This window comes from Ictalurus furcatus, chromosome 13 (assembly GCF_023375685.1).
Source record: "Ictalurus furcatus strain D&B chromosome 13, Billie_1.0, whole genome shotgun sequence".
NCBI lineage: Eukaryota > Metazoa > Chordata > Actinopteri > Siluriformes > Ictaluridae > Ictalurus > Ictalurus furcatus.
This window is the reverse complement of record NC_071267.1, coordinates 2,284,031-2,297,717: the sequence shown is the minus strand read 5'-3', so window position 1 is coordinate 2,297,717 and position 13,687 is coordinate 2,284,031. Positions and strand designations below refer to the sequence as shown.

The following is a 13,687-nucleotide window of genomic DNA, read 5'->3' as shown; positions in this document are numbered from 1 at the left end:
CATAGTGAAATCCCCAAGGCCGTATTCTTAAGTAAAAAAATTATGCCAATATTTGTCAACATAACTAAAAAATAAAAACGACTACTACAATGATATATGAATAAGAGAAGCACTGAAATCATATTGCTTCCACACTCACTATTCATCAGCTTATAATAATAATAATAATAGCACTTGATTCAGCATGTCCTATTATTATATATTTTATTTTGTTGTGTGGTCGAACATGGCACCTTTTGTTTGAACTCACCCATTTTTCAAGTGATCAAAAATGTGGAATATGTGACTGGCAGATGTTTCTTGTTGCCCGGGTGTGCCTTGATAAATTGTTTTTTAAACCATTAATAGCGCTGAACGTCTACTCTTGGTTTGAGCCATGAGTTTTATCTGTGAAGACCTGTGTATTTGTTGTTAAAAAGGATAAACCAATATGAAGACCAGAGAGCTGTCTATGGCCATTTTTGAGAAAAGTTGAGAAAAGAAGAACGATCTACCAGAGCCAGTGCACAAGCAGAGGGAAAGAAAAACATTGAAAAAGAAATAAACCACTGGTGTACTAACAATCAGACATCGAACAATTCAGCCAAGAAAAACAATGCCAGTTGATGACAGAAACATTGTAAGAGCTGTGAAGAAAAAACCCTCAAAACAACAATCAACAGTGACATCACTGCCAACATTCGCAGGGCAGGGGTGAAATATAGATGCCATACCACAAGATGCAAACCATTCATCAGCAGTAAGAATCAGAAATCCAGTTTGGAAATCGCAAAGAAATCCAGAGATGAGTCTAAAACGTTCTGTAACAAGGATTATCCTCTACCAAAGTGGCCAAAGTGTGGAGAAAGAAAGGATCTGCTCATGATCCAAAACATACAAGCTCATCTGTGAAACATGGTGGCGGTAGTGTCATGGCTTGGGCTTGCATGGCTGCTTCTGGAACAGGTTCACTAATCTTTATAGCAGGAGAATGAATTCAGAAGTCTACAGAAACATTCTGTCTGCCAGTTTACAGAGAAATGCATCCAAATTAATTGGGAGGAACTTCATCATGCAGCAAGACAACGATCCAAAACACACTGCCGCCTCAACAAAGAACTTCATCAGGGGGAACAAGTGGAAGGTTTTAGACTGGCCAAGACAATCACCAGACCTTAACCCAATTGAGCAGCATTTCACCTCCTGAACAGGAGCCTGAAGGGAGGAAACCCCCAAAACAAACAACAACTGAAAGTGGCTGTGATAAAATTAAATAAAAAGAGGCTGCGGTTATAGAAAATTAAGCAACTGCTTCTGACCAATCAGAATCCAGAATTCAGCAGAACTTTGATATAAATATAATCAAATGCTAGAGTATAATTTATGATCATTTAAGAAGTGTAGGAGAGCATAAAGATCATTATGCAGAATTAATGACAGCCTGAACCGACCGTTGGATTCAGAATAAGGAGTCTAGTACGTAGAGGTCAGTGTGAGAAGCACTCTAAGCCTTATCCGCACAAATACAGGTGGAGGACGGGATTGAACTTCCCCGGGACGTCCCACTGCAAGTCCTGAGTGATAGATCAAGTCTGGAGACTTGAGGACCGATGGGGACTGAGAGTGTACAAGTGGAGAGGTGTTCATCCAAAGCCATGGACATGTCGAGCTGCAACTTCCGCTGTACTTTCAAGCATATAGATCAGTAATAAATGGTTCATTCCCTGCATGACTACTGGTTGGTGTACTTGGTGAGGATTCTGAGAGTCGCCTCAGAACGACAATGGTGTTTTTCACTGTGCCAAAACTTCTGGATTTTAAGAACTCTCCGCCACACCTTCAGTTCAACAGGTACGTTTTGACCGGATATCGTCCTGTGTCCACCTGCACAGGATGCTTACGGAGTCTCTTTTATCTGCACAACGAATCCGGAAACATCTACACGCATGGTAAGCATATTGACACCCCCAGTCTGATCTTTCTTTGGACAGTTCTATGGAAATTGGAAGCTTTTTTTTGCTACTTTGTTTGGTTTTAAATAGACATCTTTATGTAGTTTTTATCTTCAGTTTTTATCTTTAGTATTTATGCATTTATAGTTTTATGAAACACTTCAGATATCATATACAATGTATATGCTTATATTCATACACCTATTTATTTATTTATTTATTTTGAAAAGTAAAATTCACTGTTAAATTGACACAGTTCGCTTCCTCATGGCTCATTCAGGCTCACGGTTTCTCTCAAGAACCTTTGCTAACACACTAGTGTGTGTAAGTGGCATTAGTTTGGATTAGCAGTAAATCTGTGTATGCGGGGAATCTAATTACTGTGTAATCACAGGGCTTAGTTCAGCATACAGTCACATAGAGCACAGCATATAATGGTGAAATGCTAGTTATTGAGTTAGCATAATGGCTAATAATATTTGCCAGCTAGCAACACGGTCTACTTTGGTTTATTTGAGCTGACAAAAAATGATATCAAGTGAAAATATCTTTATATATTATCTATATATTATACAAACACAAGGTACAAACCACAGATTCCACCTCACTTCCGACACTTACTTTTTCCGAGTTCTAGAGTTGTGACCCATTGGGTTCACGTTTTGGTTAGCGGTCAGTGTTAAGTGAAATTGCAGTATAATCTAGACATTTTCTCAGTAATGTACCAACATATCTGAGGTAAATGTTGACGTTCCTGATCATTCTGTATTGTTTTCACTGCCGCTGTTTATAAACAGAACAACAGCTATGTACTAGCTAGCTAAATCATTTCGCTTGGCGTCGACACAGCTCTTCTCCAAGTACAATTTTGAATGTTCACAACGATATTGGAATACTGGATTAAAACTTGCTTATATAAAAACCTAATAAAATTAAGCACTTCACTTGTCACGTAGTGTACATCTTTTCAATTGTTCTACTTACAAATGTTAGCACATAGTAGTACACTAGCATACTTCTCTCCAAGTAAACCCAGAACAACTAGCTTATCAAACATAAATTATAGTGCACTTCTTCATAAATGTATTAGACATGCTTGTATATCAAACGTAAACATGGCTATTCACGGCTCTTCCAGTCTCAGACCTGTAACTAGTAGTGAGCTAATAGTAATAGTATTAGCAGCACTTTTAGAAGACGTTTGCAAGCTTATGGCAGCGAACATTGAATTCACTGTTATGACATTTACATAGCACATTTCTATTGTCAACTTCTATTGTCATAGCACTCACTTTGAGGTGAGAAATCTGGAGGACAGGTCACTCGGCTGACTTTGAACGGACAACCCTTTTTAAGCACATTACAGTGATTAAGAACATTAAGCTTCCACACAGGAGCAGGATTACCTACACGTCCAAGATATTACTGTGCACGTCACTATCTAGGACATGAATATACGTTCAGGGTTCCACACCTCCATTCTTGGCTGTTCTAGCATATCATCTGGGTATTAACAGTGCATTACATCTCACTGAGTGCACTAAAAGTGGCTAGGACACAATCCAAGACATCACTATATGTTATTTAAGACTTCTACTTTTATTGTATATTCTCTTTAACCTCACTACAGATCTTCTTGCTACATTTAGGCGACGCAGATTACGAAGGTCCTTCTGGTCTTTCCTGCAGGTATCCCGTTCATGTGCTTCCTACTTCTACTGCCTCTCAGCATTCCCTGGTCCGACGTGGACGATCAGTGGCTTTGCATCATACACTACATAGCCTGCCTCTCTCCCACCGTCGGCTCCGTCCTCTATCACATCTTCATGAATCATGAAGGCGGAGCTCGAGTCTATGACGCCCTGCTCTGCTTTGACATGTTTGGCGTCTGTCTCGTCAACACTCTGGGTCAGGATATTTTTTTTTCGCCTTAAAGGCGATTAGTGAACCAGGAAGGGTTTGATAATTAGCCGGGCACTTGATTCAGGTGTGTTTTATCTGTCTTGACAGCTTCCGATACGAAGGAGAGACGTTTAGGACATAGGATAGGTGACCTCAAGAGGTCAGACACCAAACTATTCCCTAGATAGTACACAATTTTGAATTGTGCCCAATAGGTCCAACAAAGTATCAACTTAGAGGTGGACCACATGCCTTAGGGCAGGGGTGTCCAATCTTATCCGGAAAGGGCCGGTGTGGGTGCAGGTTTTCATTCCAACCAAGCAGAAGCCACACCTGAGTCTACTGAAAGCCGAGATCAACTGATTAAACAGGTGGAATCAGGCGTGGCTCCTGCTTGGTTGGAATGAAAACCTGCACCCACACCGGGCTTTCGCGGATAAGATTGGACAACCCTGGCTTAGGGTGATACAGGGCTATAGAGAATATCCAGTACATTCAGAAAATCCCACAATGCACTACAGTAGGTTAGTACCCATATGATGTACCCTAGTGCTTTGGAGACACAAAACCCTCTCATGATCATAAAAAGATGCTCACCTCCACCACAAATAATGCTCTGTCAGTCACAGACAACTCTCACATTCACAAAAATTGCTCTTGCATTTATGCAAAATGCTGTCATCAAAATACTTTCACATTCACACAAAAAAGCACTGTGTCAAACACAATACAAAGATCTGACACAGACTTCTCTCACTAACACAAATCACATAAAGCTCTTACATTCACACAAAATGCCCTCGCGTGTACACAAACGCTTTCAGTCATAAAACCTTTTCACCTTCACACAAAGATTTGCACATAAACCTCACAATTACATGTAGAGTGCATCACATTTGCACAGAACGCTCGAAAATCACATCAAACGCTCTCATTTGCACAAAGCGCTTGCACCCGTACAAAACACATTCACACAAAGTGCGCTCGCATTTTCACAAAACTCTCTTTCACACAAAAAATACTCTCACATTTATACAAAATGCACTTACCTTTGAACAAAACACTCCAACTTTCGCGCAAAGCACTCTCACTTTTGCAGAAAACATTCACCTACATGAAAAAATGGTCTCACATACACACAAAAAAATTTGGCAAAAACCCTCACAGTTACACAAAGCACTTTTGCATTCGCACGTGCTCTCACATGGGTACTTTCATATGAACACACTCACATTTGTGCAAAACACTCTCATTACAAACTCTCTCGCATACTCAGTGCATTTAAATAATAATAAATAAAAAAAACCCCTCATAGTCCACTCTTTTTTTTCCTCTCTCTCCGTTTATTTACCTGCAGGTGCTTTGCCAATTGTCCACATCACTCTCCTGTGCCAGCCTTTGGCGCGCCGTGCTGCCATGTTTGGCTACGTGCTCTTCTCATGCCGTGGTGTCCGTGACGCGCTAACTGCTCAGAGTGGTGCTCGACGTCTGCGATCGTTCGCCTTCCAAGCCTTGTTCCGGGCTTTCCTCTTTTTCCTGCGCTGGTTCAGGTTTGGCACAGGAAACCCCGAGTCGCTCCATCTCTACGTCATCATGGATGCACTGGCGCTGATGGGTGGCCTGGTCAATGTGTGGCGTGTACCTGAGCGCTTCAGCCCCGGCACCTTTGACTACTGGTTCAACAGTCACCAGATCATGCATGTAATCGTTGTTCTGGCCATAATGTTCCTGCACTGGGGCACCATGGAGGATTTGGCATGGCTGAAGGACTACCAGTGTGCTGCGAAATGAACAAAATAGAAGTGGGAACTCGCTAGGGCTGGAACAATATGACACATACAGTATATGCAACATATCATCTTCGGTACGTCATGAATCACATGCAGTGGTGAACCAAAAAAAGTAGTTTGGTGTGTCTGGGATGTTAAGAAAAATAAAACTAGGCTGTATTTGGAGGTGAGAAAGAATTCATGTCTGAATCTAAAATGCTGCCTTATGAGATCCCTAAATTTGTATGATTTTTAAAGCAACAAGTCCTACATATCCCATAATCCATTAAAAAACATTGTGTCTACATTACATCTACATTAGTAATTATTTTGACTCAACATTTCATTTCTTCTGTCTTAGAGAAGCCTAATATACACCATATAACCCTCACAGATTTGGTTAGCCAGCTAGCTAACACAAGCTAATCTGAGTGAGTCTTATATTCTATAATGTTTATCTCCAATTCTAATGCTAGCTAGTTGGCTAAAATGAGCTAATCTGACAGGATTCTGACAAGAATTAATGTCATTATTCTTCATTGCCAATTGCTAGTCAGTTAGCTAACATGCTAATTTGACAGTTTGGATTCAGAGGAATTTTGAGTTCATATTCTATAATATTAATTATCTTCATTTCTGTTGATAGCTAGCTGGCGAAAATGAGTAAATTAGACTTTGTGAGATTGTAAATATTCACAAATATAAATATTCCTGTCTGCTAATTTCTAACCAGCTAACATGAGAGGATTTCTGAGCTGTTTAATATTCATGAACACAGTCCTTCCTCACTGCTAATTGCTAGCCAGTTAGCTAACATTAGATAACTTCTAATGCTAGCTAGCTGAAAGAAAACAGCCCAGAAACACTCCGAAATGTTTTTTTTCTTCCTCTTAAACAGTCATGAACATCATCATTCCTCACTGCTAATTGCTAGCCAGTTAGCTAACACAGGCTAACTTGACAGGATTCTGAGTGAATTTTGAGGTCATATTCTATAAAGTTTATCTTCTCTTGTATCGCTAGCTAGTTGGCTAAAATGAGACTTGTGAGACTTGACAGGCTTTCTGAAAAGATACGTACTGCCTTCATATGTTTAATAATCATGCACAATAAATAAATCCAACAGGACTTCCTTACGTTTTTTCCAAATGCTGCATCTGTTTTATTTACTGAAAGAAACATATTCATATCATTTATTTACAATCGAAATGAAAACAAAAGCTACATTTGCTCAATTTGGACTTTCCATTTCTTTCCTTTGATTATTAAAGAGTTAAGCAAAGCAGATGTGGTTTTTTTTTTAACCACCTCGTGAATGATTGAAGGGGAAAATGCTGAATTTTATTGCCTGTTCGTTTCGATAACTCCATTTTCGTGTTTTTTCGTGAGATGAAAGTCTACGAATCGCATACAACATTTCCAAACCAAAAAAAAAAATCCATGTAGGATATTTCATTATACTAATATGCGATACCAATATACCGATGTATCAGTCCACCGCTTGGGATCATTTGACCGTATTGGGCATAAAAGGCACGTTTCTTCTAGCTGTTATAATGATGGAATTGCTACGTTTAAACACATTAGTGATGTGTTTATGGTGTTCAATTTCATGTTGGATCTCCATCAATCTTCATCAGAGCTGCTGTTTTCCTCGGCATCAGACACGTCGGCGATGGGGAAGCGCAAGATGGCTGCCACGCCGCTGAGTTGATTTAGCTCTGTAAGAGATGGAGAGAAAAACATACCAAGAGAGATGTGAGGCTCAGTTCTACTTTCTAGCCAACGGAAAATGTGGAAAAGCGGTAAACTTACGTTCTCCGGAGACGTGCAAGCTTGAAAATACCCTTCATGGAAGAAGAGAAAATAAAACGTATGAATACATTAGTAATACTAAAGTAGATTAGATATACATGAAATATATCACACAATATCCAAACATGAAGATGTTTAAATAACGATACGGCGACGTTCCTCATCCACGCTCCAGAAAACCAGGGCTTCCAAGCTTGTAGGCTGTAATTACGGCTCAGATGCTTCACGAAACTACTGAAGCTATAAAATACTTGCGTAGGACATTTTTTTTAGAACGCCGCTGGAGCATCGTGGCGTTCTTTGGCTCGGGGTCATCCGTTAATTTCCTCAAAGGGAAGTTAATGCCTACATGTCACATCTGACCCTTTTTTTTTTTACCTGACCGTTCCTCCGTTGTCCCTCACGTTATCCACAAGCCGGACGTATCGGCTCCGGGTGGCCACGTCCTGGTGTCTAACACAAACACCACAACAAATGAAAACGTTGATGACATCATGAACGTATTCTGTGTACACCATTTTCCAAGCTAACAGCAGCCATGCTAACGTAGGTGTCACCTGAACAGTTGGTCGCTGATCAACAGGATGTCGACGCCTAACGCTTCGCTTGCTTTTTCCACGTGCGCCAGGCTGTGTGTAGAAAAATTACAATTCGTTTGCATAAGAATAAGGACAGAATGCGTTTTCTTACACGATAAGATGATTTCATTACACAAACAAAATGGCGGCTGACCCGTAGAAAGCTCGATCGGGTTCATGTTGCAGCATCTTGTAAAAATCCTCCAAGGCTTTTACCTCGCCTGCAGCCTATACACACACACGGCAGTAAATTAAAGTAGTAAAATATAAAATGACAATATGTTCTGAATTATACAGTACATAACCCAGACGATGATACCTTTGTATCGGACAGACGGCTCGTGACGGCCGGATCAGACAGAACCTCTGTGGAAACAAAATCTAACGTTTTAAAATGAAATAGTATTTAAACCGCAACCATGCGCGGCGTGCTAAATAAGTGTTCATGCAAACCTTTGAGAGAGTACTTGTGTCCGGATGACGCGTGCACTAGCATGAATTTGGGCCTGTTCTCCAGCAGAACCTTGCACTCCTGCCTCACCGCTTCTTTAAAGAGGTACGAGATGAACTGATCCTTAACGAAACCCGGACTAGCCACCAGTATACACTTCACCACTGAGAGAGAGAGAGAGAGAGAGAGAGAGAGAGAGAGAGAGAGAGGGAGAGAGAGAGAGAGAGAGCGATCATGATGAATACAGGTTTGCAGCTTTGATAATAATGTCCGTAAACTCGAGCCTCACCTTCGAAGTTGAAGTGTCTCAGAATTCCCTGCATGACGGCTTCATAGAATCGCTCCAGCGCCTTAAAGAGGGAAAAGAAGTGTTGAATTCTGGATTCTGATTGGTCACAATTTCCTCTAAGGGAAAAAAAAAATCGCAGGGTTATATTAACGTGCTCGTTCTAACACGTTAGCATTTCTATATTGTTTGCGTGCGGCGTGATGTCTTTCAAACTAGCCTCCATTTTATCGAAAATGATTAAGTATTATTCATTTCTCCGAATCTAAGAATCTTCAAACCTTCACCCCTCGACGCAAATTTTTTTTGTGCTGTTGTCGCAAGGAAAAATAACTTTTCAAATATAGCTGTGAGCAGCGATAAAGGGGGCCAATCACTTTTTGGCCCCACCCTATAGTGATGGAAATTTAAAGGCAAAACATCAAGCTTTTTTAAAGCATGTTTATTAAATTTAAATGCATGTGTTTGGTTTGGTGTCAATACGTTTAAAAAAAAAAAAAAAAAAAGCGTTGCTGAGATACGGCCTCGATTCCTGTTTGCCGGATTATCCATCAAATTTGTTTGCAGCTCATGGACGAATCATCCCGCAAATCAGAAATCCGAGAAACACGTTTTTATTTCGAATGGACTCATGATGCTGTGAGACCAATTTTGTGATATTTGCAGGACATTTCTAGGAGAAGGAGTGAAAAACAGTTTGACACATTACAAAATGCATGACTTCCACTTTGGCAAATTACAAATTACAACAACACTCAGCAGCTTGTAGGGAATCAATAGAAGAAGAAAAAAAAAATCATGATTTGATGTTGGTTCAAAAAGTTATGAGCAGTTTTACCGATTTCTGAATAGTGCCCCCTAGAGGTGAATTCAGATAAAACTTCTTGGAAGTCTCTCAGGTAGAGGGACATGTCCTTCAGTCACGTGCGATGTTTGATGTGTATACGTCACACTGTTTAGAGACTTTGCCATTAAAATCATTTGCACGTCAAGGACGAACCGTGCTGTGTATCAAAAATCCATTTGGGTTGGCTTGTCGATGCTTTGTTCAGAAGAAGCCAAATCCCCCCACACACTTTTCTGAAATTAACGTTATGATTTTATTTATTTATTTATAAATGTACGAAGCGTTCTACAGGCTGCCATAGACTCTTATTGTGGAAAATAACAAAAAAACTATTCCAGTAGGGTGCTTAGAAACCTTAGGTGCTTGGCCCCCTAATAAAAAAATGACGCTTATCAGAAAAGTCCATTTTTGGATTCCTGGTTCTGCATTTTTATTTATTTAAAAATCTCTGCTGTATTTTTGTACCCTGGCTTGTCCCACCTTTTCATGCTGGGCGCAGCTGCCCCTCCTCTTGCGTGGGATGGTGACCTCCACTTTGGCTCGCAGCAGCGTCATGGCCGGAGTCACCAGCACCAGGTTGGCCAGACCCTCCTGCATCACCACGGCTGCCACATCTGCCTTCTGTGCCGGGTCACACGCCTGCTCTGTGGGGCCAGAGGTCAGATTCAGAGCCTAATACCTGCTCATAATAATAAAGTGAAGTTGTATCTTAGAAAAGTGCTGATAATGCTGAAATATACCGATGCGGTCGAGCACCACGCTGTCCCACACTTTCTTGGCCAGAGTGAACTTCCTGTTGAGCTCCAGCTCGATGGTGTGGTAGGCGCCCATCTGACCAATGGTGAGGAGACATGGGACGTCACATCAAACGCACACACACACACACGAATGACGAAGTGATTTCTTACGAAACAAAGTGTTCTAGACTTCGTGTACTCTTTACATCTGTCGAATTCTGGATGGTCAGAAGGTGATGATTACTTTACTACAAACAGTAGCTAAACTGTAAAAAAAAATACAACAACGTGCTAAAGGGACACATTTGAATTCGGTCTCGCGTGGTTTGGAGTACGTTTTCACACGTTTGTATGGTACGTGGTGCCATTAATTTTGAAACCCTAGACCAGACCTTGACATACTGGTTCTCCTCGATGTTGGTGCCTTTGACCCTCAGCTGGCATGCCTGTGAGTCGAAGTCGATGGTCTCGACGCAGACGGTGAGCATAGTGCGCACTCGCGAGCTTCCCACGCTGCCCGTGGACGACTCCGTCTGCACCTTCCTGTTCAGGACACGAGCAGGATTGTAAAATCGATGAAACCATGCGCTTATTAAAGCACGTAATTCACTGCGAGGGCGCGCGAGGACGCATGGCGGCTGTAGTACCTGATGGTGGAGGCTCTCAGGCTGTCACCCACTTGCACTAGATTGTAAGTGTGCCACATGTCCTCCGCCTCCTCGGGGATCAGCGTCACCTGACTGAATAAACCACAGTAATGTCGTTAAAAGCTTTGGGATTATCCAGGATCGATCCCAAATCAGCTGTCTATCTACTGTAGTATAGAAGTGCACTACATATTGTAGAATCTGGGCTCAGTCCTAAATAACTCCCTACTTCCTATACATGTGCACTACATGGGGTATCAAATATCATCATCATCATCATCACCACCCTACATAGTGCACTATATATCCACTAAGGACACAATTTGGAACAATGAGTTTGGATTAACCAGGCTCCATCCCAAATATCCCACTATCCCCTACTCAAGCGCACTATAGAGCATTAAATCCCATGACATAAAGCGCATCGTGTTTGGATTGGGCTTGAAAACAAATAGCTCCCTAAACAGTACCTAGTGTGTCACTATGTGTCCAATAAGGAAGAGATTTGGGAACACTGTGTTTAGATTAGCCTGGTACATCCTATATGTGCCCGATAAGTGACCAATCGCTATGTAGTGCACTATATGTGTACTTTGGACACATTTTCGCGACTGGCATAAAGTTGGTTTGACGTTGGACGTTCGATATTCGCGGTTATGCGGAAATTAAGGGACCGTCTCTAAAGCTACATACAACATTGTTATACACGTTTCTAACTTCAATAGCATTTGAAGGGAATGACTTACAGTCATATAACCAACTGTAAAGTGTTCATCTAGGTGTCAGGTATGATGCACACCTTTTAGATTTTCGATATTTAACCCTACAATGCATGAACCAAAAAAACTTCACGAATGCATAAAGGCGGTCAAAATGACCCGTACTGTATATGAATATATATATATATATATATATATATATATATATATATATATATATATATATATATATATGGACATTTTCACTTAGGGGTGTACTCACTTTTGTTGCCAGTGGTTTAGACATTAATGGCTGTGTGTTGAGTTATTTTGAGGGGACAGCAAATTTACACTGTTACACAAGCTGTACACTCACTACTTTACATTGTAGCAAAGTGTCATTTCTTCAGTGTTGTCACATGAAAAGATATAATCAAATATTTACAAAAATGTGAGGGGTGTACTCACTTTTGTGAGATAATGTGTGTGTGTGTGTGTGTGTATATATATATATATATATATATATATATATATATATATATATATATATATACATATACATGTATGCATATATGTGACTGTAAGCCATTCCCTTCAAATGCTATTGAGCTTTAGATTATGGTATATTTTGTGTATGAGCCCATTCTGTAGTGAAATACATGGCAATATTTATATATGATTTAATAGCTTATTTTAATAAATATCAGAAATCTAAGAGGTGTGCATCATACCTGACACCTAGATGAACACTTTACAGTTGGTTATATGACTGTAAGTCATTCCCTTCAAATGCTATTGAACATAGAAACGTGTATAACAATGTCGTATGTAACTTTAGAGACGGTCCCTTAATTTCCGCATATCTGAGAATATCGAACCTCCAACATCACACCGACTTTATTCCAGTGTTTTCGCTTGTCAAATGCACTTACCCGGTATTATCCTTCTCGATGTCTTTATGAATCAGCTTCATACTCGCTCGATATTCCTGTTAGTCTATAATAATAATAATGATAATAATTTAATCGTGTCAATCCACTGGTTTCATGGTTTTCGATCGTTTTACTTGACACATCCCGGCCATCGCTCCAGAATGAATCACCACTTGCTCGAGCTGTCGCGGAGGTGTTGCGTCACTCGGACGCGACACGAGGCCAGAAGCCGGAAGTAAATTCGTCTGTGTTGAAAATGGCTTTATGTGATTTTATTTCTCGAATGTTTAATATGCAAACACCAATGATGTTTACAGTGTACAAGCATTCTTGCATTTTAACACAGCTTTATGTCTGCATTAGCGCGAACAAAACAAACAAACAGTGCATAAAATACGTGGGAACAGAAATACAAGAAGTTAAAGGAAGAAATAAATAAGGGTGAAAACTTAAAGTGATATGCCTTGAAAATAGAAAATGCACAACAAAATGAAACAAATGAAAAATAAATGGGTGGAAATAGGAGTCAGTGTTTGAATGAAATTGGGTTTACGTATAGAAAAGCCAAACGAAAACCAGCACTAACACCTGAACAGAAGAAAACAAGGTTACAGTGGATTAAAGAGAAGCGATCATGGAGTGTAGATGATTGGATGAAAGAGATATTCAGTGATGAATCCACATTGGCCAAGGAGATGATGCTGGAGCTTTTTGTCTGGTGCCATTCTAATAAAAAATATAAAGATGACTGCCTGAAGAAAACAATCAAATTTCCCCACTCATTTATGATATGGGGTTTCATGTCAGGTAAAGGACCAGGGGAGACCTCAACAGTCAATGCACAGGTGTACACAGAAATTTTGGACACTTTTCTCATTCCATTGATAGAAAATAGGTTTGGTGATGATGAAGTCATTGTTCAGGGTGATAATGCATCTCGCCAAAAGCTTTTCTTCAGGAAAGGCAGATCAACTCAATGACATGGCCAGTAAACGGTCCGGATCTCAATCTGATTGAAAATTTATGGTGGAAATGAAAAAAAAAATTGGTCCATGACAAGGCTCCATCCTGCAGAGCTGATCTATCAACAGCTA

The 13,687-nt window shown here is 40.3% G+C and overlaps 2 protein-coding genes across 2 annotated transcripts; one reads left to right on the top strand and one right to left on the bottom strand.

Moving 5' to 3' along the window:
* Positions 1-380: 380 nt before the first annotated feature.
* On the top strand, positions 381-5,650 carry paqr4b (progestin and adipoQ receptor family member IVb). The gene is made up of 3 exons (XM_053640076.1): positions 381-1,928; positions 3,621-3,839; positions 5,191-5,650. The coding sequence occupies exons 1-3, from the start codon at positions 1,763-1,765 to the stop codon at positions 5,622-5,624; spliced, it is 819 nt and encodes a 272-aa protein (XP_053496051.1). The 5' UTR covers positions 381-1,762; the 3' UTR covers positions 5,625-5,650.
* A 1,085-nt stretch (positions 5,651-6,735) lies between these two features.
* Positions 6,736-12,791, bottom strand: pelo (pelota mRNA surveillance and ribosome rescue factor). Its single transcript, XM_053640077.1, has 13 exons — positions 12,594-12,791; positions 10,964-11,056; positions 10,709-10,859; positions 10,320-10,410; positions 10,060-10,223; positions 8,736-8,796; positions 8,449-8,610; positions 8,315-8,361; positions 8,150-8,223; positions 7,975-8,046; positions 7,796-7,870; positions 7,418-7,449; positions 6,736-7,323 (listed from the first exon to the last, which is right to left on the bottom strand). The coding sequence occupies exons 1-13, from the start codon at positions 12,632-12,634 to the stop codon at positions 7,229-7,231; spliced, it is 1,158 nt and encodes a 385-aa protein (XP_053496052.1). The 5' UTR covers positions 12,635-12,791; the 3' UTR covers positions 6,736-7,228.
* Positions 12,792-13,687: the final 896 nt, after the last annotated feature.

Excerpts from the sequence above, each read along its gene's own strand:
- pelo (XM_053640077.1), bottom strand. The coding sequence starts at position 12,634 with ATGAAGCTGATTCATAAAGACATCGAGAAGGATAATACCGG. Across the intron at positions 8,797-10,059 it reads GCTGCGCCCAGCATGAAAAG|GCGCTGGAGCGATTCTATGA; the intron begins GTGGGACAAGCC and ends TCCCTCTTTAAG. Across the intron at positions 8,224-8,314 it reads GCCGTCTGTCCGATACAAAG|GCTGCAGGCGAGGTAAAAGC; the intron begins GTATCATCGTCT and ends GTGTGTGTATAG.
- paqr4b (XM_053640076.1), top strand. The coding sequence starts at position 1,763 with ATGGTGTTTTTCACTGTGCCAAAACTTCTGGATTTTAAGAACTCTCCG. Across the intron at positions 1,929-3,620 it reads CGGAAACATCTACACGCATG|GTATCCCGTTCATGTGCTTC; the intron begins GTAAGCATATTG and ends TCTTTCCTGCAG. Across the intron at positions 3,840-5,190 it reads CTGTCTCGTCAACACTCTGG|GTGCTTTGCCAATTGTCCAC; the intron begins GTCAGGATATTT and ends ATTTACCTGCAG.